Source organism: Vigna umbellata, chromosome 1 (assembly GCF_029865625.1).
Source record: "Vigna umbellata cultivar VRB3 chromosome 1, Vumbellata_1.0, whole genome shotgun sequence".
Classification (NCBI taxonomy): domain Eukaryota; kingdom Viridiplantae; phylum Streptophyta; class Magnoliopsida; order Fabales; family Fabaceae; genus Vigna; species Vigna umbellata.
The window spans coordinates 82,123,650-82,147,785 of record NC_142165.1 but is presented as its reverse complement, the minus strand read 5'-3'; the positions used below and the strand labels follow the sequence as shown (position 1 = coordinate 82,147,785).

Genomic DNA, 24,136 nt, shown 5'->3' with positions numbered 1-24,136 from the left:
ACAGGAGGTACGTTTTCCAATGACATTTCCTTTATTCTTTCATTTTTTTATCTGAAAACAAATTCTCTTTTCATAGCTCAAATTTAATTTCTTCGTAGCAAGTTTACTTGTTTACTTGCACCAGAGGAGGTAGTGTAGTAGCACCTTCTTCCTTGGATAGTTTCCCCACACAAAAAGCTTGCGTCTTTTGGATCTCTTATGGCATTTCAACCCAAAATTGCCAATGCAAAAGAATACGATGAAATGAGCATATCCAAGCTAGTTATTGCGTTGCGTATTGCATATAAAATTGAGGATTTTGATAAAATTGAGCAAGAATTGGTAAGAGGTAGAGAGAAGGTTGTTTAGGGGAATTTGACAGGTTTGGGTTTGAGTTATCGATTGAGGTAGAGGATTGAGAGAGAGACGAGAAGGAGGAGGTGACAGAGAACTTGCGCATGGAGGGGTGGATGGTAGATCAACGACGAGCGGAGAACCACTTGAGGATGGACGAGTGAGGGTGGAGGGCGGAGGGGATGATAATGCCTGAGGATTCATGGAAAGAGGGGGAGCAGAGGAAGCCAGTGACGGTGGAGAGGAGGGTGGGGACGGCGGAGGAAGATTCGTCGGGCAGTGTGGTGGGAAGGTGGGTGACGTGGCCGAAGAGGAGGCCGTGGATGGCGGAGGGGGAAGTGGAGAATATGAGGGAGGCAAAAATTGACCCAGAAAATAAAAACAAAATGACGTGGCACACCACCGTTAGCCAACTCAACTTCTTTTTAACGCCGTTGGTTTTGGAGGACGAAAAATTAAAGTTTCCTTAAGGAGAAGGACCAAAACGTAGCTTAGTTTGAAAGAGAGACTAAAAACAATTTCGCTTAATAGTTTAAGGACTAAAAACATATTTAACCATATTTATAAAATATTTTAATTAATCCTTTTTAAATAAAATCAAGTTAAACATTAATATAAACTTTGACATTTCAATTATGATCACATCTCATTTATGCTTACACCCTAAAGTCCATAATCATTTGTCATCATATAAAAATTTATTAAAATAAAAATAAAAAAATATAATGTAGGAGGGATCACACCAAATTTATAAGGTTAATACCTCTTTTGGTCCCTAGAAAGGGGGCCCAAGTTCAATGTGGTCCCACCTTTTTTTAGAAGTTCAATGTGATCCCACCTTTTGTAAAAAGTGTGCAATCAAGTCCTTTTTGCAAACGGCGTGAAGTTTTTAACGGAGCAGCTGACAGGGTGGACTGAGTATCATTACGTGGCTTTGTGTGGGTAAGACGTGGCAAAGAGAGGGTGATACGTGGCTGTGAGAAGGTAAATTTGGTAATATTAGTGAGGTTAGGAAATCAAAAGTTAGGGTTTCAGGAGTTTTAGAGAAATTGCTAATTTAGGATACGAATGGCTTCTTCTGAAGGGTGTTCATCGTGTTCGAGAAGTTGGGGCAAAGGATCTTCTGGGTGGTCCCATGGTTGTGGTGTGAGAGGAGGTGGGATAATCCCTACTTGTTACTGTGGTGATGTTGCTGTAACCAAAGTGGCGAGAACTACGAAGAATGCTGGGAGAAATTTCTGGGGTTGTCCACGTTACAAGGTTTGAATTATACCCGTTTGAGTTAAAGTTTTTTTGAATTGATGATGCATTTGTTGATAGAATCCATAACTTGGTGAATAACAGGGTGGATCTGCAATTGGCAGCTCGTGTAACTTTTTCAAGTGGTGCGTTGAAGAGAAAGTTGATGAAAAAGATTGCACAATGGTGAGGAGGATAAGTCAGCTGGAAAAATCAGTGCAGGACTTGCAGAAAATGATGAAGATCTTAGTTGTAGCTTTGTGTGTGTGTATTGTGGTGTGCCTTGTTCAGGTTCTGTCTAGGTTCATTTAGTTAGATTGTAAGGTGTAAGATGAATTATGCAATTCAATGTATTACGTATTGACTATTTTAATGAGTAAATTTTAGTGATTAATGTTGAAATCAGTCCCCCTGATGTTTTAACAATGTTGAAATCAGTCCCCCTGATGTTTTAACAATGTTGAAATCAGTCCCCTGATGTTTTAAAAATGTTGAAATGAGTCCCCCATTTGCTTTAAAACTGTTCACCAAGGTCACCAAATAATGCATATGATGCTGAATATTGGCACATAAAACAAATACATAAAACAAATACATAAAACAAGTACATAAAACAAATACATAAAAGCAGTTTCATTCATTACGACACATAAAAGAAATACAGAAAATCAGTTCAGTAAGTACGTTAAGTATGTATTACACCACCATGTAAGAAATAGTACATATTACAGCACCACAAAATTTAAATATCTAATAACAATTCTTCTGACTTTGCATCTAAGTACGTTTTCTTCTGACTTTGCATTTTGTTGGCCGGGGTGATTGGGGACTTGGAGGTGGCTGTGATGGTTCAGGGGTTGGTGAACTTGGAGGTGGCTGTGATGGTTGTGTTGTTTCTACTGGCTGGGGCTTTAAAGGGCAGTTACTCTTGTTGTGCCCCATGTTACGACAAAGACTACATTTTTTCTTATGGCCACCAACACGCATTTGAGTCTGATCTTTAGTTAGCTCCCATGCTTCCAACCTCCTTTTTTTCTTTGGCCTCCCAGGCATCTTCCTGATCAGTGGTGGTAGTACATCATTGAAATTTGTCTTTTCCCATAGTAGGTGGCCATTGAGTGGAAAAATGATGGACGCATAGACCTCTTCATAGGTGGATCTTGTGAACACATTGGGGACAAAAGTCTGTGGATCAACGTTGGAGAAGTTCATTGCTGCAATTGCATGACAGCATGGAATGGCACTAATCATCCACTTTTTGCAGCTACACTCCTTTGTGTCCAGGTCCAGTGTGAACTTGTTCCCAACTGAAGAAGTATGCCTAACCTCAAAAATCTTTCGTGCAGACCAGCTGAAACAAATGAAGCACATCAACAATGTAGATAAATAACTTGTATATAAAATAAATGGAGTTATATTACCTTGGCACCCAATATCTTGACAGATTACATTCCTTCTCAAGTCTCTTCTTTATCTTTGGGCATATTGTGAACTCCATAGATGCCACCTTGGTTCTATTGGTGGCCCACCTTTTCATGAGATAAACTCTGATATCCTCCATCATGGTTATAATAGGTTTTCCTCTTGAATGAATAAGAACACTGTTGAAAGCTTCACTGATGTTGTTATCTAGTGTATCAGTCATTGCTTGACCTGTGAAGCGAGATCTTGACCAAAACCTGTTGCACACTCAAATGGGTTACAATGCATCAGGGACAGTAAATTGTATGTAATGGCTAATGGGTTACCTCGGGGGAATGGCTATGAGGTATTTATATGCTTCAATATTGACTTCTTTAATTTTCAGCATCTCTCTCTCCCAAGCCTGTGGATATGTGCTTGTGGCAGCTGTCCACATCAGGTTTTTTAAAATTTGACCACCAAACCTTTTTCTAAAGTTTGCATACAGGTGCCTCATACAGAATCTTTGTTCTGCCCCAGGAAGAAGCTCTTGGATAGCTGGGACCAACCCCTGCACAAATAATTTTAGTCATAAAACAAGATCCTTTAACAAAGCATTAACTAAAATTGAATATAAGGTGTATATTTACCTTCTGCTGGTCTGACATCCACGTGCACCCCCCACATACTTCACTACCACCGAGGTCTTGAATTAATAATTGCAAGAACCATGTCCAGCTGTCTTTGTTCTCCACTTCTACTACTGCATAGGCAAGTGGTAGCATTTGATCGTTTGGGTCCCTACCAACAGCAGTGAGAAGCTCTCCCTTGTAATAACCTTTCAAAAAACATCCGTCTAAACATATTATGGGCCTACAACTTTTGAAGCTGTCTTTACAAGCTTTCAGACAAACATACATTCTTTGGAAGATTGTATCACCATTATGCGAGTCAACTTTAATCTGCACTGTTGAACCTGGGTTACACCTCAACAACTCATGTCCATAGTCGTATATCCTTTTATACTGTTCTTTGAAATCTCCTTCAAGTTGTCTTGTGGCAATTAACTTTGCCCTTCGTGCCTTGGATATTGACACATTTGTATTCCATTTTCTTAATGCTTTAGTACGAATATCATTCACCTTTAAGTTAGGATTGTCAACTAAAGACCTATCTATTTCTTCACTCAACCACTGAGCATTCATTAGTTTGATGTTAAGTTGCCTACTACAACCGTGAGTATCAATTATCTTCCTTAATTGCCAAATTTTGCGTGATGGCAAGTACCCACAGTAAGCTACCCATGGGCACTTCCCTTGGCCACCCATGCAGCGCACCCTCACCCTACGCTTATCATTCTTCACAAATTTTAGATCCCTCCCAGCATGAACAGCATACCTTCTAATAGCATCCTTAAACTCTTCCTTCCCACTGAAAATGGTGCCCACTTCCCACTTGTAATCTGCCATGGACTTCTGTTTTGTATATTTTGAGAAACCACCCATACATAATCTATCCTCGTTGTAATCCTCCTCACTTGAACTGTTTTCAGGAGTTACAAGCATATCAGACTCCCAATCATCATCTGACAAACCCCTGCATTGTTGTTGGGTTTCTTCATCATTGTCTGCATCCACATACTCATCACCACTGAGATCATCCATTCCAGGTTCATCATCACTGTCCCCTCCATCCTCAATGTTTTCTTCCAATTCTTGTTCACTATGAACCTCCCCTCCATCCTCAATGTCTGCTTCCAATTCTTGTGCAGTATGAACCTCCCCTCCATCCTCAATGTCAACTTCCACTTCTTGTTCAGTAGGAACCTCCCCTCCATCCTCAATGTCAACTTCCACCTCTTGTTCAGTACGAACCTCCCCTCCCTCCTCAATGTCCACTTCCAATTCTTCTTCACTTTCAACCTCCCTTCCATCCTCCCTTCCATCCTCAATGTGCACTTCCACTAATCCCTCATTCTCAACCTCAACATCTTCTGCATCCTCCTTGTCTTCCTCCCAGACATTTTCATTCTCACCATCCTCATTGTCACCCTCAACATGTGCTTCTCCTCCAACGTCACTACCCTCACCACTGTCTGCTGGACCTTCACATACGTACAAAATCTCATTGTCATCATTTTCTACAATAGCTGGTTCGTCCACCCCATGCACAACATACAGGTTCACTTTCCCCAAATAATTAGCCACCTTCATCATGTTCATGGCTCCTTTATCATCATCAAGCTTATGTAAAACATGTTGGATATTGTAATATAATTCTTTTACTTCCATGTAACCCAGATCTTTAAGTGAACCTAATACTCCAAAATAACACCATTTATCGGGATCTACGTCCCAATAAACTATCTCCCCACCCATATACTTAAAGGGGACTTCTTTGATCAAGGTCCCACCGTGATGGACCACAACCTGAAACATGTCATCACCCATCCCTACCCCAACCCTGCAAATGCAAACGGGGACCACTAATTTAAGTTAAACTAATATCTATGGGACCACTATGAACCATCAAAACAAGACAACTTTTCACCCCTACTTAATCCCCCTATAAAGCGACAACAGTGATAACATATACAACAAATACATATCATAAACCCTAACCTGATTTGCGGTTTCCAATTTGAGCTTCAGATTTGTGGTCTCCAATTCGAGCTTGAGATCCTGAATGTGCACTTCGTCCACGATGATCAATCCCAAATTAGCAATTTCTCTAAAACTCCTGAACCCTAATTTCTGATTTCCTAACCTCACTAATATTACCAAATTGACCCTCTCACAGCCACGTATCACCCACACAAAGCCACGTCTTACCCACACAAAGCCACGTAATGATACTCAGTCCACCCTGTCAGCTGCTCCGTTAAAAACTTCACGCCGTTTGCAAAAAGGACTTGATTGCACACTTTTTACAAAAGGTGGGATCACATTGAACTTCTAAAAAAAGGTGGGACCACATTGAACTTTGGCCCCCTTTCTAGGGACCAAAAGAGGTATTAAACCAATTTATAATAAAAATTATACTTCATGAAACATAAACAAACTATAACTATTATAAAAAAAATTAAATAAAGGTAAAACATTAAATAACATATATTTTCTTATAAATAAAAACTAAATTAACTAACTTATTAGCATAATGTTTCTTTCATAAACAAATTTTACATTAATTGTTCAATAATAAACTTCTTTATCAATAGAAAAATTCATGTAACATCTCAATTTTTCATAGTATCCAATTACCATTGGATTCATCACACCATCAATATTACAAAGTAGCTAACTCAAAGAAAAATTATAAGACATTACTAAAAATATCTATATATGACTTATAATAGAAAAAGATACCTAAATCCTGCATGACTATGAGATATTATATTAAACCAATAGTGTAATAGGTCTTTATGAAAAGAAAGAAATTGAAACTGAACATCCTACTCTATACCTCAACTCCATCTCTTCCTAGCACTTTCTCACTAGAGACATTCCTCCTAAGCTCATACGATTAAGGTGATCATTGCAAAAAAGAAAACAAACACACACAAACAGACAAAGACAAAAGTATAAGCTAAAGTATCAAAGGAGAATTCATACAATATAAAACATAATATCACAATTATCATTTCAATTAAACAATACATAAATAAGCATATCAACTCTCACATCAAGCAAAACCTAAATATATAAATAATCTCTAGACTTGACCATCCAAATACATGTATTAGTGTTAAATTCTTGGGAGACCTGTGCATGTGTGGTGAAACAACATACCACTCAAACTACCACACAAGGTTAATCCGTCAAACACCTATGGTCAAATTGACACTAGGCTAAGGATCTCCTGCTATTCCTCACCACATAATTATCCCTTTCGACTTGAGATTGAGTGGTTATTAGAGTGTTAGAAACATTCCCCTATTTTGAAACTCCTACAACAATACATTATACTAAGCACAACATCAGGGTTTTCTCCATGAAATTTCTTTTACCACATACTTAAACTGAATACACAATTACCATTACCATTTTAAGAGGCATTCATAATTATCAAAAATATACATAACATCCATTATCATATGTCATGAACATATTTATAAGCATAAACTAATATACATCGTATTTGAATTGTTGAGACAAGATCATCCAGAAAAGCTAGACTATCTAGCAACTCAAAGTTTTGAAGTTTTACAAATATACTTAATGAAATATTCTTTATAAAGAAAGAATATTGTTTGAGATAATATTCACCTGGACGAATTAAGTATAGACAAAAAAAAGCCTAGATGAAAAACAAGTATAGATAAATTAGCTCAAAATAAGAACAAATCATGAGATGAATTCAAACACTATCTAGAGCCCCACAAATAAGCATCTGATGAGAAGTGACGCAAGAATAAGTACCTTGATAAATATCGTTTAAACCTAGACAAAACCTATTCAAAAAGGTAGAAGTGTTTTATCAAATAGAAGAAGCCTACACAAACACTAGTAAGACATCATGCTTAAAATACCTACACATTAGTGTCTAAACTATTTTTGTAAAACAGTAAGCGTGAAAATCCCTTCTAAGGAAGAAACAAGTTATAAAGATGATTTATGATAAGCATATTCCGAACCTGTGTAGTACTTAAGGATAAGCTCTTAAGCTTTGAAATTAACATATCTATCCTTGAGGAATCTAATTTGAGTTTATTTATCAATCAAGATTCAATAAATTCCTAATTTGAATTTTAAAGTCAAACACGCAAAATTAATATCACAAAGAGAAAAATTGAGATTAGAGGAGAGAAGAACAAACTCGAAGCAAAGAATGATCAATGTAAAAGCTTAATTTGTATTGTATGTTTTTTTTTCCATGAATTGATCCTTAAAAATTCAGTTCGTCAAAATATATACATATATATACCACACACAAATATTTGTGCAAAGAGTAATTCTAGACTATTTCCTTGTTCTTATATAGGGCAAAGAGTAAGGTCTTTTTGTTTGAGCAAAATTAGGACAAAGTAAGATTTATGTCTCTATTCGTTTGTTTATAAGCAAAAATATCAGAAAAATCATCTCAATAACAATCAAACTAGATTTCAAGGATAATTCCAAAAGTAGTTTAAAAATACTTCTAAACAAACAATTCAAATGATTAATCCAAATCATAATTTTTTTCAAGCATTGTCCTTTACTCATTTCAATTTAATCTTAATTATTCAAACTCAATTTATACTTCGTTCACATTAAACTAACAAACTAATATAAAAGAAAATTTTAGGAAACTAATTGTACTCTTCAAAATCATATACATAATTCAATTTAATAACTATACATCTTAACATCCATAATCCAGTAGCTAAATCAACTCCTCATTGAAATTGTTCAATTTAAAACATTCTAAAACTATCATTTATTCATTGTATCTCAATTAACATTTAATTTTAAATATCCTAACAGTTTCTATACAAAAGATCATCCTCCTTGATTAGAAATTGAAATCTTATGACCATATCACCTTCACTTCCCAATCATCGAAAATCTTAAGTTCTATAAATTGTATAAATAGTTTCCCTTGTAATTTTTTATTTCAAAAGAAAATTCTAGTTCAACCTAGAGCTTACCCAAAATCTATGGACCTCGAGCAAAATTTTCAAACATAATCAAATTTAGATATGTTAAACCAAGCTAAAGTATCACTTTTCTCAACTAAGCACCACCAAAATGATGACAAAATCACATAGAAAATAACAAAATAAAACCTTATTTTAAGAGTAAATAAGAATTTATTCTGTTTGAAAATCTGATTGGATAGAAATGTTTTCTGACCCCTTGACTTTTTAGATGTGAATGAGCTATGAAAAGAAAAATAAAGAAAAATATAAGAAAGCATGACAAAGAGAACAATTTTTATTTTAGTGAGAGAATGAATGAGAAAAATAAGACACTAGCTTACATTATAATATTTTAAAGTTTTAATTCATTGTGTTTTTAAATGTTTTTGTATTCGTATTATTATTAATTATATTAATTTAATTATTTATTTTTATAATTTCATATTCTCTTCTTTTATTTATTTTAATTCTTTTATTTATTTTAATTGATTTAACATTTTTTAGTGCACTATAACTTATAAGGTATCAAAATAATTTCATATCAATTTACAGGAAAAAATCATGAGTAAAAAAGGGAATAACTTTCCTTCCTCAGAACGTTCTTTTTCTTACACATTCAAAATTTCTATATTTTTTTATCTCACCCCTCCTTTCTATTTTTTTTTATTTTATGTTTGGTATATGGGTTAAATTTATATTTTTTTTCTCTTTACTATTGAGATCGAAAGATGTGCAAAAGACTATCCACTCCATAAGAAAGTTAAGATATTTTTAAATATCACGTCTATTAAATTGGTACTTGAGATAATATTAGTTATATTTACAAGTTCAAATTAATGTAGGTTTAGATTGTTCTATAATGAAGAGGTTTAAAGTATCTTATTGGACTGCACTCTTCAATCCCTATTAGGCCAATTAATTATGTTTACAATATTTAAATTTAAAAAAAAGTCATGTGATCATGAAACTCTTTAGGTAGTATCAATCATTGTACAAATGAATCTGGTTTACGTCTCTGTGCCAATTCACGCGTGAAAGGGAAAAGACATGAGAGCTATGATGTCATTTATAGAAATTATTCTCCCCGTTCAATTTAGTGTCAATAAAAACCTAACAAAAATAAATTCTTTCATTTTCTCTTGTCATTTCAACAAGGATTAAATATGTTTTTAGTCCCTAAACTATTTACCGTTTCTGGTTTTCGTCCCTCTTCCAAAGTAAAGTACAATTTAGTCCTCAATCTTTAAAAAACGTTCGTTTTAGTCGAAAAAACGAACGTTTTGAGGACTAAAACGAGGACTAAAAACAAAATTTTGAGGACTAAAACGAACGTTTTTCTAAAGAATGAGGACCAAATTGTACCTTACTTTGGAAGAGGGACAAAAACCAGAAACGGCCAATAGTTTAGGGACTAAAAACATATTTAACCCTTTCAACAATAATAAAATTTCCTACCTTCTTCTAAGGTGCTCATAAATACCATTTATAATTTTTTTTACAAAGATATATTTAAAGAAAGTTAGAAAACAGACCTAATTAATTATGCTGTTAAAATAGTAGGTTTTTTTCAGTAGTTTTTTTAATACATAATTGATTTAAAAAATTTATTTACTTTTTTTTAATTCGATTATGAATTTTTATTATTATAATAACAATAAATAATTAAAAATAAAGTTTATCTTTATTTTTTAATACAATATTTAATTAGTTTTATTCTTTAAATTTGTCTTTTTAATATTTTGAATTATTTTTTTTACATTTTTTGTAAGAACCTAAAAATATGGGATTTAAAAGAGGGAATTAGTATATTAGACTAATAGAACCAGATTTTTTTTTTATTTCAGTATAAAATGCATTTCAGAACAATCTGGTTCATTAGCTCAATCCTTCCATCTCTCTCTAAAACTCATATCTTCAAAGTTTCCTGCCTTCTCTCTATCAAGTCTCTGCCTTCTCTCTTCCATTTCTCTTCACTGAGCCATTGGATCTCCGATCAGGTGGCGCCCAAACATCCGCAACGTAGAGAGCTTCACAACTGACCGATTCATTTCGGGTCCTATGCTGGTAAGTCCTTACATGCAGTTCTCCGTTGTTCTTAAACTGGGACATGCATTCTTGCTGGTTGCATGTGTCTTGTGCTTTCCTCTTTTTCATTTTCCACTCAATCCTAGCTCTAAGAGAGCTGTTTCCATCACCGTTTCGGTGGTTGTAGGGCATTGTTTAGGTTCTTCGCCGAGTAGGATACTGTGGAAGCGATGTTGTGAGTTGGGCTGTTCAACTCCAAGGTAAGGGGAGCTAGAATACTTCTTTATAATTAGTTGTATGTATGTGTATATACTGAGTTTTATACTGCTATGTTGTTGGTATTGTGTTTTGGTTTGGGAAGATTTAGTTACATGTGTTGGACTGTATAACTGTGGAATTAGAGTGTGATGGTTGTAAATTGTTTTGGATATATCTAATTGGTGTAATTAATCATGTTGAAGTGCTTGGGGTGAGGAATCTGTTGTAACATTGATTAGGTAGAAACTTAGTGTTCTAGTAGGGTTTTAGGTCATTTTGAGAGGAAGTGAGGTAGTGATTTTAGGCATTTGAGGTCTAGAGTGTTTTTGGGCTGTTAGGGCATACTTAAGCAGTGTATTGTGACTTGTTTGAGTCACCAAAGTGGTCCAAATAGGTGCAAAGTATCAGATTTGGGTTGGGGTTCCTCAAGTTGTGGAAATTGATGTGGAGGAGAAAAAGTTGAGTTATAATAAAGTTAGAATTGTAGTAGGAAGGTTTAGGAACATCTAGACAAGTTTAATTAGGTGTAAAACATGAATTAGAGGTGTTAGAAATTAGAGATAAGGCCTAGAAATGGTAACGGGGTGTTTGAGTGCATAATTCTACAAAATTTGCGTTCTGTAGATTATGCAGACTCGCTATGCGAATGGTCTCGCATAGGGAGTCCCTGCCGAGGGTGCTCTTTATTTGAGTCATTCGTTGTGCGAGTTGGTGCACTAAGCGAATGACTGGAGGATCCTGCTCTCTGTTTGGTGATTTGCATAGCGAATCTAGGCGCTGCGCGAATGGTGGTTGCTTGAGAAAATGCTAGTTTAATTCGAATAGCGAATTTGAGGCGCTATGCGAGGGTTTAGGGTCTGATAATGTGTAACAAAATTTTCAGTTTAGCATAACGCACAGACTTGGTGCGCTGAGTGAATGGACTTTAGCTAAGCGCACAAGCTTGGTGCGCTGAGCGAATGTAAGTGAGTAAAACCCATTGTTTTTGTTATTCGCACAGCGACTTTGGTGCGCTGAGCGACTTTCCCATAACCTGTTTTTATTCTTTTTATTCCTGTTTTCTGATAACCTTGAACTATGTTTTGATTATTAGAATGGTGTAGAAGTATCTATGATAATGTATGATCAATGAGGTTATATGTTTGGATTCAATGTGATAGTATTATGGTACTTGGTTGTTCATGTCTTGAGTTAAGTTTCAAAGTGACAGTATGGTTGATGGACGTAATTCCATGGATCTCAAAGGGAGGTTACATGGTGGTGCCCTATGTTATTGGACGTAATTCCATGATCTTTAAGGAGAAGATCCATGGTGGTGCCCTTGGTGTGTTTTAGAATGATTTGCATGGAAGCTCAGTCTTGGGGGTTATCTTGAAACTACAATGGTCAATCATTTTCAAGTATAGAGGATTGAACCATGTCGTGAGTAGTAGCAGGAGGTCCTAGTCTTGGGTACTTCCAGTATGGCCCAAGGTGAGTGATAACGGGCTAACCTCGTGAGTGTGGTAGGGTGAAACCCATTGGCAATGGCTTTGTAAAGCAGTAGAGGCCACCACGAGTGCAGGACCCGCCATATCTCGGCAATCATTCTAAGTCCGGACGAGTCAAGTGTAAAGTGTAACAAGTGGTGTTGTATGGTTCATTAACTTTGAATTAAACTTGCATGTAGTATGTGATTGTTATAACATGATTTTTGTATATCTAGCTCACCCTTGCTTCTGTGTTTGTCTGTCTGTGTATTGTTTTCTCTTTTGCGATGATCACCTTAATGGTGTGAGCTTAGGGATGCAATCTTTTCAGTTGGCTAAACGGGAAGTTAGATGAGAAGTTTAAAGTGTAGGTTGTGTTTTTGGTCCTTTAGGTGAAGAATTTCATTCTTCGCAAATCTATAGTTTGTTGTATCATTACCTATGTAATATTCATTTTAGTAGTTTCATATTACTAAATTGGAATGTTAGATTTTCAAATAAGTTTAGGTATCATTGTTACTATATATGAAGATTTCATTAAAAAAATAAAAAAATTAGGAAACCATATCAAATCCATGATAAAATTATATCACACACATAGCAAAAAAAAATACCTATTATGAAAAAGCTAATTAAAAATGTGGATGCATAACACTAAATCCATAATGTCCTTCACAAAAACCATTCCATAGGTTGAACTCGATATACTGATGTAAAAAAGGAAACAATAGATAACTAAAACTCAATAATCAAATTTGTTAGTATATTAAAACATTTATCATTAGTTAACCCTCTCACATTCTAAAAAGTGTCTTTAAAACTAATTAGTGTTTTCTAGAAATTCTGCTTTCGAGAATTTAATATTAACTTTGTTTGGCCTAACCTTATTAGGTTTCCTTGTAGTTTGAAGTGGCTCATCATCCTCTTGAGTATTAAAAAATTTCTTCTCATCAAGCATATAAGCCAATTTAGAAACTAAATTCAATTTCTTCACAAAACAACATTCCTTAAATGTTAAATAATCAGGAACTACCTAAGACCTACTATGAGATGAATCTAGTTGTTGTAAACCTTGTAAATTATTAACAATAGGAGTGACATCCTCCAAAAAAAAGACATATCAGTCAAGGAATTAGACTCCATAGGCATACTACAAGTAGAAACATCTAGATTCTTAATAAGATAAGTAACTGCTACTAACTCATTTTTATGACTGAGTTGCAAACGGTACCACAATAAATTGCACCATATTAGGTTAAGCCACGGGCTCCACATGTTGAGCTAGAGAGCCATTAATCTAATCATGTGCACTAACCATGTTACGACGATAATGTTGTTGTAATTTTACACTAATTGTTATCTCCCTTATGAGTTCATATTTATACCCTCATTTAGTCTTTAATATTGGAATTTTAATTGATTTTTGCACATTAATAGAATATTTCAATTAGGATTTGCTATAATTGAGTTTATTTACCATGAGATAAAAAACATGTTAAAAATAGTTTTTTAGTTGCATAAATGTTCTTTGGATATTTTGAGGTGTGTTAGTGTAACTGCAACTAAGTTGAGGCCATTGAGATGTAAAAATACATTGGTTAAAGTTTCATGGCACCTTAAAGATAATTCCAAGAATAACAAATAATCAAGACTACAAGAAGTTAGTCCAAGTATAGCATGAAAAGGTAAAGCAATTTGGCCAAGTCAAGAAGAGGGAAGATGCAACAAAAATTGGATCTTGTGACTTTCTCTATTTTTTTCTACTAAAAGGGTTTTCATAATTGATAAATGGTTATAATTAAAATAATTTGGGATATATCTTAAGATATTTTATTTGATATTCTTAAATAATTATCTTATTTAACTATATTAATAAATATTAAAAGAAAATATTTACCAAATCTTTTTTAATTTAGCATATATCTTCTCAAATAGTTTTAGATCTCCATAATAATCAAATATATTTTGAAGATATTGTATTATTTAGAAGATAATGGAAGACATTACATTATCATAAAGAAGATTATAACAACAAAAAAGCCTAAAACAAAGCCCAATCCAATTTTTATATAAAGAGTCTTAAGGAAACACATTAGGGAGCTAAGGAACCCTTTGGAGGGTTCAAATTTCGTCCATCCTCTATTATGTCATGTTTTCTACCCTGTATTCTTCTATTTAAATGTTATTTCAACATTTCATGGAATGCTAAGCCTGTAGGGTTGATTTTGCTGTAATTTCTTAATTGGATTCTGATGTTAGATGAATAAATTTATTTGTTCTTCTAATTCTTGTTGTGATTTCTTTTTATGTATGTTTTTTGCTTCTTAATCAAGTAAAAGTAATGATTTTTACACTATAACAAGTAAGCATGATGTTAAATCTACATAACATATCAATCATATGAGTCTAAGGGTTTTTAGTTTTAATTGAGAATTTACTTTGATTAAAGTTAGAAACTTTCATATGAATGAATGAGTTTTTGCCAATAATTGATAAGGTACTTTGATTAGTGGTAAAAACATTAACAAGAAGAATTAATCAAGAATGTACTTTGGTTAATTATCTTTTTATTTGATATAAGAGGTAAAAGAATATACAGACATAGTAATATTTAATTAAGAATGTATTTTGGTTAAATTTACTATGATTAATCTACAAAGTTCTTGCTTTTAATGGAGAATGTACTTTGGTTAAGAGTGAGAATTCTAACAAATTAATTGAGAATTTACATTGATTAATTTGAAAATCTAAGATAATAAATAATCTAACAATAATATTTAGATAACCAATGATGAATCATATTTTGAAAAATTAGTGAAATCATCCTATTTTCTTTATCATTGTTTTTTTATCTTTTTAAATCTCTTTATAAATTTCTTTCTTTCTATCTTTTGTTACTTCGTTCTTTAATCTTTTCTATATCTTTATCTTCTTTATTATTTTACTAACACTTTTGTATAAATTTTATAAGAACTAATTTGTTAAGGAGTAATTTTGTGTTTGTTAGAAGACGATATAGGGTTGAATTTACTTTTTCTATTTTGTTGGCTACTATCTTAGCAATACTAAAGTTGTTATAGTTTAGTAGTATTAATTTGATCGTGTCAACTACAGTGTTATCAAATTTGGTATCATTGCTGGGGAGCACGGTTAGAATTTTTATCATTTTGGTTCTTATTTTATTTTTGTTATTTTAATTTTATTTTTGTTCATCACTAACATTTTCTTTTTCTCTTTTTTTTTCTATTGTTTATTTCATTTTATTTTCTTTAGTTATTTTAATTTAGTAAATTTGGTTTTTTTTCATAATTTTTGTTTGGGGAATTTTGTAAAACTAGTTCGGCAACACTTTGGCTAAGAAAAGATAAAGTATTTAAGTTGTCCATTGAAACACACCTCTCTTTCTTAGAAGTCTACTTAACAAGCTTTCAACTTATTTCTTTTTAAAAAACCTCATTCAAAAATGCAAAATAACTTTTCATATAAAAATAATCAATAATGTAAAATGAATATGATTACTATCCACAACAACCACATGATTCATATGGTTATCAGCAACAAGTTTTTACATTTAGTACTGCACCTTATATAAGTAAGTTGACTATACGTCAACTAAATGATCCCGAGTTAGAAATTCTTTTGAAGACATGGGTTTAGAATATTGAATTGAAGAAAATGATTAAGGAATTGAATAAGAGGTTGGACATAATGGAAGCTAATATTACTAAAAGATCAAAACAAGAACCAATTATAAAATCACATCATGTTAATATGTCTACGGACATACAAATTTTACTAAAGGTGTTGTTGAATTTGTTAATGATGAAGCAACAAAGTCAACTACTTCAAGTATAGATTTTTTTCTCACAAAATGAGATTATGAGGATTATTGATTATCTTATTAACCATTTTAAGACACCTGATGATGTTGAAATTGAGTTGAAGTCACACGCTCCACACATCAAGTTTGTTGATGTGAACAATAAAAATAAATTTGTAGTGGTGATATTTGTTGACTTAGCAGTGGAACAAAATTTTAAAAATATTTGTTTTATTAAAAATAAAAATTTAAAAATTAATAAAATTGTACGCAATGACTTTTATTTCATAAAATTAAAGAAAATAAATTTTGGAATATGGTCAATTGAGCCTAAAGTTTTAAAAGTTTTGTCTTCTTCCCAAAATAAGTCTATAAAAGATAATTTTTGAAATAAGTGTGGGGGAGACGAATATTAATTAGGACTTTTTTGTTGTTTTCTGTTTTTCAATTTTTGTTTTATTTCCGTAAAAAAATTGTTATTTCTTTTTTGAGAAAATTGTGAAAATATTAACTTTCTACATGGTGAAACTTTTACGCAGTATGTCTTATAAGAAATTCATCCAAAAATATTTTATTGTTTTCAATAAAACATATTGACATTGGATTTTAGGATTTTATTTAGTAACTAGAACTATTATAATCCCTAAATAATAGTCATGTTTTATATCGAATGGATTGTTGAATTGATTAGAAGCTAGCCTAATTGATTCATAATACACATTATTAATTGAGTTAATTTGAGAATTATTTGATTAAATCTTTTGTGAAAGAGTTTGAGCCATGTGAGTTTTGAGCCTAATTGTGATGGATGAACCATCGTGTGTCATTCCTATTTTCTTGAGTAACTTGCTCATGTTTTGTTTATACTCTAATATTTAGCTGGATTCTTTTGTTTTTCAACTTAGGTAATTATGCACTATTTGATATATGATTGAGACATTTCTTGTTTTTAGTTACTTGGCCAAATAAGACCACCCTGATATTAATCCATTGGTAGCCCCTTTGAGCCTTAAACCTTGTTTTCTTGTTTTAAGTCATTACAAAACCTTGAAAAGAAAAAGATCATATTATCCTTATCTTAAGATGAAAGAAGGAGCTAATGGATTGTGTTCGGAACGAGTGATGAATAAAGTGTGTGGGTGAGTACCTCACTCACAAAGTAATATAAATGGAAAAAGGAAGAGAAGAGTTTCATGGAAAAAAGAGGGTGAAAGGAAAATAAAATGATAAGAAAAAGTAAAAGTGAGAAACAAAATGTAGAAAAAGAAGGATAATTGTTTTCTGAATAAGTGAACAAAGAAAATAATATATTTGTTTTCCAAAATCTTTGCTCCTTAATTCTTTCTATCCAAACTTTTTTAAGCCTTTATATCCTAAATTTTTCCTACCTTTTCCTTGACCACATTACAACATTTGAAAAGTTTTCATGATCTTTGAATGCATGTTTTCCAAAAGTATGTAAATATTACAATTCTTGCTAAGTTATAGTAGTGTTTACATAAGTGCAAACACAAGCTTAAACACTTAAGAAAGCATTGGTGAGTAAATATACATTATAACTTGAGTGATCTCTTTGATACTTGATTTCCTGATAAATTCCAAAGATTAACTCATGAGTTTCAAATAGAGTTTTTGCATTGAAATGATTCATGGTAACTTGATTTAGAAAGTTGATTAATTCTAGTGAAGTTCTTTTCCTTTGGTTTAATGTTGATATGAATATTGATTCAGAATAAAGTTTTAAAATTACTAAGTTTTGTCTAGAAGTGAAAAATAACAAGTACTGGGTGTAAAGTAAAATAAATGTCTAAGAAAAAAAAATGTGTTCTTAATGGTAAAATTGTTGAAATTTTAATTTTTAAATTATCATTTCTAAGTTAGAATTTTTTTAAAGTTTTTGAATTTTTGTATATTTGGACTTTGATAAAAAAATCATGAGTAAGATGGTGATTTGGGATTTATTTAAAGCATGTTCCTCAAATACATGTCTTGAGATGATCCTTCTTGATTAATAGTTCGATGGAGAAAAGGATTCTTAAAGGATCCAAACCAAAAAACAAATGTCCTTGAATAGAGAATTTTATGAATGATATTTAAATATGCATAATATTAAAGAAATTCCATTTACATAGTGGAATAATCATTCCAAATCATTCTAACATTTTCAAAATACTTCCTAAAATATTTCATGACTATATCAACTAATTCATAAATATATATATATATATATATAATAACATCCGAGATTATATAGAATCATATAACATAGTAAGTCCACATTTATATAAAAGAGAATAGTTAGAGTAGACTGTAAATAAAGTTTTAAGCTTATAGTAATCCCAAATTTAGTCCTAATTTAAAACTTAAACATAATAGAGTATTTCAAAAGATAAGGAATAACTGATAGAATCCTAAGGAGACTAAGCAGCAACATCATCTTCCTCCAAAGCCTGCTCCAGAGGCACCTCATCCATCTCTGCTCACATCCAAGTGGATGATCATTGCAAAAGAAAGCATACCCAAGCAAACACAAACACACAAGCAAGGGTGAGCAAAAATCATGTTATAACAGTCATAGGCAACATGCAAGTAAAGACAGATATATTATACTATACAAACATGACTTGTGGCGCTTAAACTTGACTCGTCCGGACTTAGAATGATTGTCGAGCTATGGTGGGTTATGCACTCATGGTGGCTTCTACTGCTTTGCAAAGTCATTGTCAATGGGTTTTACCCTATCACACTCACGAGGTTAGTCCGTTATCACTCACCTTGGGCCATACTGGAAGCACCCAAGACTAGGACCTCCTGCTACTCCTCACCACATGGATCAATCCTCTCTACTTGAGAATGAAAGACCATTGGAGCGTCAGGAAAACCCCCAAGACTGAGCTACCATGCAAATCATTCTAAACACACTGAAAGGGCACCACCATGTATCCCCCCTTGAGGATCATGGAATTACGTCCAATACTAATACTTTCAGCTTTAACACCAACATGATAATGCACACATAAACCCTTAAAGTAACTGGAACAATTAATCAAAATAGCATACTGGAATAAATAGAAATGGTGGCCAAACAGAAAACATCAACACATTATGAGCAAGACTGAACACCCCATAAATTGTGGAGACCGAACGATATCTCACTTCCCAATGGACAGGACCGAACGGTCCATAAAAGATAAGCTTGAAGAAGTAGCCGAACACTATTTAGGACTGACCATTAAGAGAAACCGAACGCTAGGAGCTTTGGCCGAACGCTATGAGCTTTGGCCGAGCACTTAGAGCGTTGGCCGAACACTTAGAGCCTTGGCCGAACACTTAGAGCCTTGAGACCGAGTGCCAGTACAAAACCGAACACTCATTAAGAGACCGCACGGTCATGAACTGGTAAGACTGAAAAGAGACCAACCCAGTTATGACCGAGAGCAGCACAAGACCGAACGGTCAATTGCAGCGTTTTGCATAATTCTGCAGAATTTTGCAAAACTCTGCATAATTATGAGTAGAATCCAACATGACCATTTCTAACCATTTTTACTAACTTCTAACACCCTTAATTCTTGTTTTATACTTAATTAAACTTATCTAAATGATTCTAAACATTCCTACTACCATTCTAAAGTGATTAAAACTCAAATTCAACTTTAAAACATCAATTTTCCCAACCTAGGGACCCAAAACCCAATCCCACGGCTTTGCGCCTAGTTTGATCAATTTAGTGACTCAAACAAGTCACATTACAGTGGCTAAGACTGCCCCAACATCCCAGTTGCGCTTTAGACCCCAAATGCCCAAAATCACTACCTCACTTACTCTCAAAGTGACCTAAAAACCACAAAACTCCAAATTTCTATCTAACCAAAAATATACCAGATTTCACACTTAAATCACTTCCAATTGGTCAATTATAGCAATTCAAACTCATCCAAATCAATTCCAAACAGCTCAACACAGTTTCATGGATTTCACATATCAACACATACAATACAACATACTCAAAACGCAAAATACAACTCCAAACAGTACACCAATTCAGAATCCAATATATATACACTTCATGCAAGCAATTTAAAGAAGTATTCTAGCTCCCCTTACCTTAGAGTAACTTGACTGGATAGCTTGCAAGAACACACCAACAGTTCCTTCACCGCAAGAACTCAATAAAACCCTACAATCCACCAAAATGGTGATGGAAACAGCTCTTAGAGCTAGAATGGAGTGGAAAAATGGAAAAGGAGAAAGCTTAAGGCACATGCAACCAGCAAAATGCATGTCCCAGTTCAAGAACGGAGAAGAGGTTGCATGGAGGGACTTACCAGCTTAGAACCCGAAATGAATCGGTTAGTTTCGAAGCCCACTACGTTGCGGACGTTTTGGCGGCACCTGATCGGAGATTAAATGGTTCAGAGAAGAGATTTGGTAGAGAGAAGATAGAGTTGTGGTAGAGAGAAGATAGAGAAAATCTGAAACTGAGTTTTAAAGAGAGACAAAATGCTTAAGATAATGGACCAGGATGTTTTAAATGGACTTTTTAAAGTCTGTTCCTATTAACTTAATAACATTTTTTCCCTTTTAAACTCTATTTTTCAGACCTTTACATATACATATATCAACTATTTCAATAAGAAAGGATGTTGAATTGTGTTTTGAGAACTTTTGTTAATATAATTTAAAGGCGTAAAGAGAGTTTATCGTGATAAATATTTTTGTAAACTTAAGTAAAGCATAAAGATGATTATGTATTATCAGCAATTGAAATTATTCTTAGCATAATTAGTACAATAATAAATTAATAAAATGAAATTTTTGAATAATTGAAATTATTTTAGGAGAATTTGTATAGCACTGAATCATTAAAATTAGATCTTTGAGAGTATGAAAGATTGTATGTTCAATTTTTCTTACTAATATTTCAGATTTATAAGATTCATTTGGAGAATTTGGAAGAAAAAGTAGGAGAGGTTGAGTTCAACTTTTCCACTAATAAAATACTAATAATTAACATTATTTTATAAAGAAAAATAGATTTATGATAACTTAATTTCACATTTAAAACAAAAATTGAGGAAGCACACTCAAGTAGTTTTCAATACCTTCCAAAGCAATTTAGTATTTCTGTGGGCTTGTGGTTTGGATAATATTTGAGAATGCATTCTATATGATGGATATTATTATTATGTTTCTTAAATATGGATTTGTTAAACTACTAGAAGTATTTACAATGTATATAAAGTTCAAGTTCACATACTCATCAAATTATGAACTTGGATTGAGTCACTTGGGAACTTGAAATGATAAATTTGGAGGTTTTCAACATTGGATTTGGCAAAATTACTACGCATTCTTGCCGTGCGGAACTTGCCCCAGTTGAGTGATCTATATTTAGGAGGGTTTTCATCGCCAAGCAACTCTTCAAAGGGCATCACATCAGTGTACAGTGCTGGTTTTAGAAAGAACGGAATTGAAAACCTATCCTTCTCAGAGTTCACCACAACTCTGTGCTCCACACTCTCATAAGCATCATTGCTCCAAATCTACATTCACAAAAGAGAGCTCACATGGAACTTATCAAACTAAACACGCAGTCAGAATAGTCTATGCTATCAGGCTGAAACATACAAGATGAAATGACAGACGAATCAAACAGACAAAATCAAACTAAAGAGAAAATTGAAAGATAATATGAAATTCTACCACAAGGACAATATGGATTTGCATCCAATCTGAGAAAACTTTGATACCTGGATCATATCACCAACATTAATGATGAAGGAATTGAAAATGGGCTTGACTCGAATCCACTCTCCATCTGATTTTCTCCTGACTTCTAGACCACCAACTTCATCTTGAGCAAGCACAGTCAAAACACCAGTGTCCTTGTGGTGTCCAAGGCCAAGAGCCAAAAGAGGGTAGGGGCAAGGTGGATAATGGTTGAGTCTGATATTGCTGGTGTTATGTGTGAAGTAGCTGCGAAACCTATTTGCCTCTAAGCCTAAGCTCAGGGCAACAAGTTCCATCAACTTATAAGCAAGTTTCTCCACTTCTTGTGCATATTCTTTGCATGCTTCTCTGGTATCAGATCAGTGTTTTACTGTTAGTACAAGATGAGACTTTAAATCCAAACTTAGTCCTCACCTTTGTAAAACAAATACAACATAGAGAGAGAATTGAAGGTGTAGATTTTTTACAGTATATGAAATTAAAAACTCAAATTTGATAGCAGAAATATATTATGGCCTAATAAAACTCTGGGTATTGAATTACTTGAAATCTGGAGGATTGTGAGGCCAGCGATTATCCCATTGGAACTGAACGCTTTGATCATCATCATGTTGAAGTAAAGGTGGTATAAAAGTGGGTTCCTGAACATTGAAATCATAGATTTCTTTCCAGTCCCTAACATTCTTGGTATGTTCTGCTTCAAAGTACCCCAACACGTTAACTGCGTCCCTTCTCACCTTCAGTTTTTCCTCCAAATCAAGGGCAAAAAACTTCCTTGCAGCCTCTTCAATCCTCTGTCGTTTATCTAAAGGCACCTTATGATTGATCACCTGAAAGAAACCCCACTCCTTGCAAGCACTGCCTATTTCTTTGACTAAGCCTTGGATACAAGAAACTGGGATGGAGTCTTCGATTTGGTAGTTTATGGGAGACAGATCAACCAGAGGGATGCCTTCCGCCACGATCACTGAGGATTTTGGCCTGTGTTCTGGTGCCTGAACAAAAGCAAAGTCTACTACATCTCCCATGTTGCTTGTCTTGTTGTTGTAATGTTTTATTTGTTTGATCGAAAGATGTCTGACACTGAATGTTTTATATGAGTTGTGTTATGTGCGTTGAACCTGGACTAGTATCTCTTATGCTACCACGTGTCTTGTGTTTGTATACTAGTAAGGCTGTGTTTGGTTTTCAATGTTCAGACAGATCTACATTCAAATGACATAGGTAGCATGTGTGGTCCAGTCACATAATTGTAAAAAATAACGCTGCACACACAGACAACTGTGTTCTAATTCATTAAACTTTGTTGGCCTTTAAATATCCTTGCACATGGACTGGGAAATAAAATCAGAAACAAAAATAACAATAGCTAATGGCTGGCTGGGCTGCTATAGTAAAATTGAAAATAAAAACCGAAACAAATAATAAATACTGTATGCGATACAACTAATCCGTGACCCTGAAAAATAAAATCTCACACCAAAAAGTTACCTTTCATAATTTAAATTTATCTAATAAAAGTAACCCATAAACTTAAATTTGTCCATTCTTCATTCTTGTACTTTGATTTTGATTTTTCATGTGCATCATTTCACATCAGACTTACTTCTTTCAATTAGATTCAAGTTCTTTATTCATGGCCAACCGACTTTCTGTTGTTTTGACAGGCTTTTCTATTATCTTTGGTGACTTCATTTTCATTATGACCAACCTCTTCTTATTCTTGACTCACCTTTTCTTGACATCTTTCGACTTGTTTTTTAAAAACTAATATTTCAAATATAAGTCAAACACTAGAAAAAAATATATTCTCTTCAAGAATCTAGGCATCAAGAGGTTTGCACTTTAATTAGTAAACTTGATAAGGAGCACTTTTACAATGAGTGGTGATTACTTATTTTCATATCTTTTGTATTATATAAAATTTCTTCTTTAAGAGGAGTTCTATTTTATTTTTTTTAGCATACTTGTTTTAATTTGGTTATGATAAAAAAAAAGGGGCGAAAAAGTTTAAAGCCTAATGTCTTAAGAAATTTATTAATGCTTAATGTTTTCATCTCTGGTAGATTATTTGTGTTTGCATGTTTGTTACAAAAACATTTAAACAAAAAAATTTACCATCATAAAAGTGGAGAGATTGTTGAGAAAAAAAAAGTTGATATTATTTTTATGATGATCCCAAGTCTGAATGTTTAAAGAGAAGCAAAGAAAAGATTATTTGTGTTTGCAGGTTTGTTACAA

At 33.4% G+C, this 24,136-nt stretch overlaps 3 protein-coding genes across 3 annotated transcripts; 1 reads left to right on the top strand and 2 right to left on the bottom strand.

Annotated features, from left to right (window-relative positions):
- On the top strand, positions 1–1,974 carry LOC148206598 (uncharacterized). Its single transcript, XM_088104416.1, has 2 exons — positions 1–1,593; positions 1,678–1,974. The coding sequence occupies exons 1-2, from the start codon at positions 1,402–1,404 to the stop codon at positions 1,882–1,884; spliced, it is 399 nt and encodes a 132-aa protein (XP_087960542.1). The 5' UTR covers positions 1–1,401; the 3' UTR covers positions 1,885–1,974.
- A 305-nt stretch (positions 1,975–2,279) lies between these two features.
- Positions 2,280–5,612, bottom strand: LOC148206597 (uncharacterized). Its single transcript, XM_088104414.1, has 4 exons — positions 3,624–5,612; positions 3,321–3,544; positions 2,994–3,251; positions 2,280–2,923 (listed from the first exon to the last, which is right to left on the bottom strand). Exons 1-4 carry the CDS (start codon positions 5,421–5,423, stop codon positions 2,350–2,352), a joined length of 2,856 nt encoding a protein of 951 aa, XP_087960540.1. The 5' UTR covers positions 5,424–5,612; the 3' UTR covers positions 2,280–2,349.
- A 12,811-nt stretch (positions 5,613–18,423) lies between these two features.
- LOC124841891 (fe(II)/2-oxoglutarate-dependent dioxygenase 4-like) lies at positions 18,424–23,118 on the bottom strand. The gene is made up of 6 exons (XM_088104415.1): positions 22,439–23,118; positions 21,916–22,243; positions 21,423–21,708; positions 20,491–20,557; positions 20,270–20,342; positions 18,424–18,638 (listed from the first exon to the last, which is right to left on the bottom strand). The coding sequence occupies exons 1-4, from the start codon at positions 22,921–22,923 to the stop codon at positions 20,532–20,534; spliced, it is 1,125 nt and encodes a 374-aa protein (XP_087960541.1). The 5' UTR covers positions 22,924–23,118; the 3' UTR covers positions 18,424–18,638; positions 20,270–20,342; positions 20,491–20,531.
- Positions 23,119–24,136: the final 1,018 nt, after the last annotated feature.

Excerpts from the sequence above, each read along its gene's own strand:
- LOC124841891 (XM_088104415.1), bottom strand. The coding sequence starts at position 22,923 with ATGGGAGATGTAGTAGACTTTGCTTTTGTTCAGGCACCAGAACACAGG. Across the intron at positions 22,244-22,438 it reads CACAATCCTCCAGATTTCAA|AGAAGCATGCAAAGAATATG; the intron begins GTAATTCAATAC and ends ATCTGATACCAG. Across the intron at positions 20,558-21,422 it reads CCAAGTTCATAATTTGATGA|GTGCCGCCAAAACGTCCGCA; the intron begins GTATGTGAACTT and ends ATCTCCGATCAG.
- LOC148206597 (XM_088104414.1), bottom strand. The coding sequence starts at position 5,423 with ATGGGTGATGACATGTTTCAGGTTGTGGTCCATCACGGTGGGACCTTG. Across the intron at positions 3,545-3,623 it reads GGATGTCAGACCAGCAGAAG|GGGTTGGTCCCAGCTATCCA; the intron begins GTAAATATACAC and ends TTATTTGTGCAG. Across the intron at positions 2,924-2,993 it reads TCAAGATATTGGGTGCCAAG|CTGGTCTGCACGAAAGATTT; the intron begins GTAATATAACTC and ends CATTTGTTTCAG.
- LOC148206598 (XM_088104416.1), top strand. The coding sequence starts at position 1,402 with ATGGCTTCTTCTGAAGGGTGTTCATCGTGTTCGAGAAGTTGGGGCAAA. Across the intron at positions 1,594-1,677 it reads GGGGTTGTCCACGTTACAAG|GGTGGATCTGCAATTGGCAG; the intron begins GTTTGAATTATA and ends GGTGAATAACAG.